General features: G+C 38.2%; 1 protein-coding gene across 1 annotated transcript; it reads right to left on the bottom strand.

The window, feature by feature from the left end:
- Positions 1–1,336: 1,336 nt before the first annotated feature.
- actc1b (actin alpha cardiac muscle 1b) lies at positions 1,337–6,652 on the bottom strand. The gene is made up of 8 exons (XM_079633403.1): positions 6,471–6,652; positions 5,917–6,064; positions 4,586–4,825; positions 4,415–4,499; positions 2,913–3,074; positions 2,631–2,822; positions 2,367–2,548; positions 1,337–1,578 (listed from the first exon to the last, which is right to left on the bottom strand). Exons 2-8 carry the CDS (start codon positions 6,043–6,045, stop codon positions 1,435–1,437), a joined length of 1,134 nt encoding a protein of 377 aa, XP_079489529.1. The 5' UTR covers positions 6,046–6,064; positions 6,471–6,652; the 3' UTR covers positions 1,337–1,434.
- Between the last annotated feature and the right edge of the window lie 428 nt (positions 6,653–7,080).

The following is a 7,080-nucleotide window of genomic DNA, read 5'->3' as shown; positions in this document are numbered from 1 at the left end:
GAGAGATAATTATCCGCACCAGTGCGTATTTCTTCCGAGGAACTGGAGGCTAAAAATAAAGGTTCATTTTGCAAACTTTGCAAATCTATTTTATAGTGCTAGGCAACGATTAATCGCATCCAAAATGAAAGTTTGTGTTTACATGATGTGTGTGTACTGTGTATAATCATTGTGTGTGTGTGTGTGTGTGTGTGTGTATAAATACACACATATGCATGTATATATTTAAGAAATATTTGCATTTATATAGGCTACTGTATATATATTTATACCTCATTTATATTATATATATATATATATATATATATATATATATATATATATATATATATATATATAAATATATACATGCATGTGTGTGTGTACTTATATATATATACAAAATAATCATACACAGTACACACACATACATTATGTAAACACAGACTTTATTTTAGATGTGATTAATCGAGAATAATGGTTGCCCAGCAGTGTTTTACCATAATGCTACTTTTTTGTAAGAAAAATTTTGTTTTGCATTATTGATGTCATGCAGTGCATTATATATAGGCCTATATATATATATACTTTTTTTTTTTTTTTTTAGGAAACATACTGTGATATTCTTTTAAGAACTTAGTTTTGATGTCATGCAGTGCATTATATATTTTTAGTTTAGGAAATATACTGTGATATAGTTTTGCATTCATGATGTCATGCGGTGCATTATATATATATATTTAGTTTAGGAAACATACTGTGATATTCTTTTAAGAACTTAGTTTTGATGTCATGCGGTGCATCATATATATTTAGTTTAGGAAATATACTGTGATATTTTTTAAAGAACTTAGTTTTGCATTAATGATGTCATGCGGTGCATCGTATATATTTAGTTTAGGAAACATACTGTGATATTCTTTTAGAACTTAGTTTTGATGTCATGCGGTGCATCATATATTTTTAGTTTAGGAAACATACTGTGATATTTTTTAAAGAACTTAGTTTTGCATTAGTGATGTCATGCGGTGCATCATATATTTTTAGTTTAGGAAATATACTGTGATATTATTTTAAGAACTTAGTTTTGATGTCATGCGGTGCATCATATATATTTAGTTTAGGAAACATACTGTGATATTTTTTAAAGAACTTAGTTTTGCATTAATGATGTCATGCGGTGCATTGTATATATTTTTAGTCTAGGAAACACACTGTGATATTCTTTTAAGAACTCGTGGTGCAGGTAATTATTGTCCCCACATCATGTATAGTAACATGCTTTTCCCACTCTGCATCATTTCTCAAATGCATTGCCATCGTGCAAACCCAGGCCAGATCACTCAAGACGCTGTAGTCTATTATCATTTATCTGTTTTTATTACAACATTACATGTATATACAGTAAAAGAGACAGTACAAATGTACGGCTGAGACTGAGAGCTTGTTGTTGGTTTAGAAGCACTTTCTGTGGACGATGGAAGGACCGGCCTCGTCGTACTCCTGCTTGGTGATCCACATCTGCTGGAAGGTGGACAGGGAAGCCAGGATAGAGCCGCCGATCCAGACGGAGTACTTACGCTCTGGGGGAGCAATGATCTGGAGAGAGAGAGAGAGAGAGATGGGATTAGACCATGAGCAACCACTGCATATACAGTATCTTTATATAGGCTACTTCTAAAGCACTTCCCTTGGGTCATTTTGACCCGAAACTCATTTAGTAAAAATTGAGTGTTCATAAGAGGGATCCAAGATCCTTGTGTACTTGTGAACCACAAGTACATCATTGTTTTTTATGGATTCAAGGAGTTTTGTGGTTGAAATTTAAAAAAGTAACAAGTCCTTCCCTTCAGGAATGCTTCAGTTCACATAGAAAAACATCAAAATGCTCAAAATTCAAACTAAAAATGCTAAAACTTTACCCAAATATTTATAATGTATACATGTGTGTCTGAACACACACTGAAGAGAAACTGACTTTAGGACCCAGAGGAACAGCTCGTCTGCTCCATATAGAGATATAAGCCCATCTAGAGTTATGAAATATCATCTTATATTATTATTTTTACACACGAGGTCAAAGACTCCCAATGTAAGATATTTAGAGCTGAGTTAAAAGAGTTATGCATGAAATTGTGAGTTTTTTTTATTGAAAGAATGTGCTTAAATTACGATTTATTTATTGATCAAATCTAGTAATTTAAAGGAAAATGAAAAAACTTAAAAAATATTATCAAAATGAAAAAAGTAGGCTAATTTTAGGTCTTCAGGTCATGTTAACCCGTGAGGGAAAGATGAGTTAGGGTTAGGGAAAGTGCGAGGAAAGTTAAACTTTAGCTAATGCATGAATTCCCTGTAAATGTGCATTGCATGTGTGTGTGTGTCACCTTGATCTTCATGGTGCTGGGAGCCAGAGCAGTGATCTCCTTCTGCATGCGGTCAGCGATACCAGGGTACATGGTGGTTCCACCGGACAACACGTTGTTGGCGTACAGATCCTTACGGATGTCGATGTCGCACTTCATGATGCTGTTATAAGCGGTCTCATGGATGCCAGCGGACTCCATACCTGAGGAGGCGAGAGAGAGAGGTTGAGTGACAGCGCGTGACAGCGGGCGAGCACACCTGAGGAGCCGCGCGGGCACACGCACCGATGAAGGAGGGCTGGAAGAGGGTCTCGGGGCATCTGAAGCGCTCGTTGCCGATGGTGATCACCTGGCCGTCGGGCAGCTCGTAGCTCTTCTCCAGTGAGGAGGAGGAGGCTGCGGTCGCCATCTCGTTCTCGAAGTCCAGAGCCACATAGCAGAGCTTCTCCTTGATGTCGCGCACGATCTCGCGCTCAGCTGTGGACGCGCATTAAGGGGAGTGTGTTACTTCGCGGATACACACACACACACACCTGTGCTGCTGTAACTGTGAGTACCGCTACTCACCGGTTGTCACGAAAGAGTAGCCTCTCTCAGTCAGGATCTTCATGAGATAGTCAGTCAGATCGCGACCGGCCAGATCCAGACGCATGATGGCGTGGGGAAGCGCGTAACCCTCATATACGGGCACGTTGTGGGTCACACCGTCACCAGCGTCCAGCACGATACCTGCAGACACGTGATCAGAGAGGTCAGGTCACACACACACACACATCTCACACAATGCACACAGCAGTGTCTAGCAGTCTAACGTTGTCTGGTTCTTAATAATGTTCTCAAAACGTCGTTCATGGATTCTAAAATGTTTCAGTTGGACGTTCTTCTAACGTTTTTGAATGTAACAACTTGATTTAGAACGTTCAGAGAACATTCGAAAGTAACGTTGCAATAATGTTTGAAGAATGATGCAATGGAATGTTCATTTAACGTTCGCATAACCTGGACGTTTTCATGTGAACGTTAGAAAAACATATGTTTGTTAGCTGGGATTGTTTGATTAATAATACAGCCCTAATAAAAAATTATAATAATTAAATGCTAAAAAAAATTATGTATTATTTTGTAATCAAAATTTGGAAACGATCCTAATGGGAATCGGGAATATTGTTGTTAACTAAAAACAATTGTTACTTGAAATAGGCCTATATATAAAAAGTATTATATAAAGTGCTAAACTAACTAAAACAAAAAGTAACTATATAGACATATTTTAAAAATATGACAAAACACTGACTAAAATAAATTAATCGACTGTAAATTAATCTGCAATAGTGTGTCAATAACACTGATGTGAATCTTCTTTATGATTCTAACACAGTTCCTGCATAAATAACTGTGATAACTCCAGAATAACAACTATTTGATGTTATCTCTTATTCCAATGCAAAACAATCGAATCGAATTTAAGATCCTACTGGATTCAAGAAATAAGATTCTACTGGAATTTTTTTTTAAACAGCACATTTTAACTTTCACTGGGCCGACATCCTTTCGAAACTTTTGCATCCAATCGGATTTAAGAATCAAATTAGATCATACTGGATTAAAAAAATTATATATATTTTTTTTTTAACAGCACATTTTGATGTGAAATGTGAAAAAAGGTCTCAGAAAAAAGGTACAAAAGCTGTCACAGGGGCGACATCCTTTCGAAACACCATAATATGCACATTTTAGGTATTAATATGTGCTCTTTTGGTACTAATATGCACCTTTATGATACATATATGCACCTTTTAGGTATTAATATGTGCTCTTTTGGTACTAATATGCACCTTTATGATACATATATGCACATTTTAGGTATTAATATCTGCTCTTTTGGTACTAATATGCAACCTTAAGATACATATATGCACCTTTTAGGGGTAAATATGACACAGAGGTGAACCTTTTGAAAGGTTACCATCCCAATAAAAGCTTTTGTACCTTTTCCCCCGAGTGTATAACACTGATTTGTCTCATTCTGTGTGTTGTCTAGGAGTGTGTGAAGAGTGTTGAGAACTGACCAGTGGTACGGCCGGAAGCGTACAGGGACAGCACAGCCTGGATGGCCACATACATGGCGGGAACGTTGAAGGTCTCAAACATGATCTGCAAGAGGAAAGACTCGGTGTTATGGAGTGTGTGTGACTCATGTGTGTGTGTGTGTGTGTGTGCAGATCTCATCCGTGGGCTACCTGAGTCATCTTCTCCCTGTTGGCCTTGGGGTTGAGCGGGGCCTCGGTGAGCAGGGTGGGGTGCTCCTCAGGGGCCACACGCAGCTCATTGTAGAAGGTGTGGTGCCAGATCTTCTCCATGTCGTCCCAGTTAGTGATGATGCCGTGCTCAATGGGATACTTCAGGGTCAAGATACCCCTCTTGCTCTGAGCCTCATCACCGACGTAGCTGTCCTTCTGACCCATGCCGACCATCACACCCTGAGAGAGAGAGAGTTTACAGGGTCAGTGAGTCTGTGACACACACACACACACACACACACACCGGTCACTTCTCAGAGCGATTCGGCTTTCCACAACTGCGGTTACAAGATGCATTAAAATACTTTTATAATGTGTTAACATGCATTTTCAAACTTATTCATATATCCTTCGCCTGATTTTAATCCTAAAATAACTTGATTTGTTTCTGGCTGATTCGTGGAGGGATAAAACGAGACTCTGGAAAATACTTTCACTCTAATGAGTCAGAAATCGGGAATTTATGCACATTGATACATATAAGAGTATGCATTTGACAATGTATATTTTAATTAGGCAATGCATCTGAAAATGCATATTAACACTTGTATAATGTATAATCTTTTATAAAAGTATTTGAATGCATTAATTATGGCTTGTAATGCATCTTATAATGCATTGGTCTCATGAAAAATTGTATAGAAAGTATAATGCATTTAAAAAACGCGATATAACAAAGAATCTAAATATTATAACTTTATTTATGAGAATATGTAATGCATTATGATGTACATTATGACTACCGTTATAATGCAGTATAGATAAAGTGTTACCCGCATATTTAATTAGACAATGCATTCATTCGCATATTTAAACAGCATTTTAAAAAAACGTATTGCGATTCTTAATGTAATCAATCAGCCGGTGAAGCATAATCATATCTGTGGTGCCATATTAATGATACTACTGATAATGTCAGATATATGAGAGGATTTACAGCCTTGACTATGTATATTTTATTAGGCTGAAAATGCATATTAACATTTTAATGTATAATGCATCATAGAAGTATTGTAATGCATTAATTATGGCTTGTAATGCATCTTATGATGTTTTGTAACCGCAGTTAGAATACATGCATTAAAAAAAAAATGCGATAAAGAATCTTTATTTATGATAATATATAATGCATTATGATGCACATTATAACTACCTTTATAATGCATTATAGATAAAGGCTTTAAGTGAAGTTGCATATTTAATTAGGCAATTTGCATAGCATTTCTGAATGTACTGATGATGCTGTGGTGTGTGTGTGTGTGTGTGTGTACCTGGTGACGGGGTCTTCCAACGATGGAGGGGAACACGGCACGGGGAGCGTCATCTCCGGCAAACCCAGCCTTGACCAAGCCAGAGCCGTTGTCACACACAAGGGCGGTAGTTTCCTCGTCGTCACACATGGTTGGTTTTCTGGGTGGTCTGAGAAAGAAGCATCACACAGTCAGACACCAAACACACACACACAGTTAAGTACAGATCTAAACACGTGCGTCCTCCCTCTGCCCATGAAGGGTCACTGAAACCGTAGAAGACTTCACTAATGCCTGAGAAAGGCCGGAGTTTAACAGCCGCTCTATTTACGGCTCCGCGTCTTCTCAGCTTCTCCAGCGCAGCTGTCGTTGCGTTCTCGCGTTTCATGCATGCACTGCGATGCTCCAAGCGCAAGACACTGCGGTGCTTTATCAAATCAAACCTAAGACTATCCGCTCCAAACTAAACTGGTAAAGTCGTCCGTTCTCGTAATCTTAAGTCTAGCGGATCTGAGGAAGATCTGAGGAAGATCTGAGGAAGTGTAGATGCAGAAGTCAACGCTCGCTGGACTCACCAAGTTGTTATCACAAGACTGATGCTTCCACTGGGACAGAGAGAGAAGGTGCGCCGGGCCTTTAAATACGAGCGGCTCCTGGGGGCCGGGGCGGGGCCTGGGGTTCACACAAGCCCAAATATGAGCACGCAAGAAAAAATAAAAACGGGAAAATAACCCCCCCACCCCCCCACCCCACCCCCGAATCCGATCTCCACGGCCCGAGATTAAGAAAGACTTCCTTAGAAACAGCGGGCAGAGCGCCAGCCATCAAAGTGTGCGAATTCTGGATCAAATGAAGATTATATATTATAATAACACATATTTGACATGATAATATAGCTTAATATATATATACAGTAGTCAACATTTAAAGTGGATCAAAACCTTTCATCAAAGTGAATTTTGAATCTTGTCTTGAGACAACTTTGATGATCCACTTCAAATGTCGACTACTGTATATATATTTATATAATATAGTTTTATTAATAGTTATAATTTGACATGTTTTCACCACACAGTAGCAACTTTTTTTCTTGCATATCTCGTGCAACGATTACTTATATAAAAAGTTGTAATGTGCGTTTATAATATCGCCACTCTTTAAGTGCGTTTCACTTTATTATTGGAT

The sequence above is a fragment of the Phoxinus phoxinus genome (assembly GCF_949152265.1).
Source record: "Phoxinus phoxinus genome assembly, chromosome: 13".
Taxonomy (NCBI): Eukaryota; Metazoa; Chordata; class Actinopteri; order Cypriniformes; family Leuciscidae; genus Phoxinus; species Phoxinus phoxinus.
The sequence above is the reverse complement of the archived record's forward strand: the minus strand, read 5'-3'. Positions and strand labels throughout refer to the sequence as shown.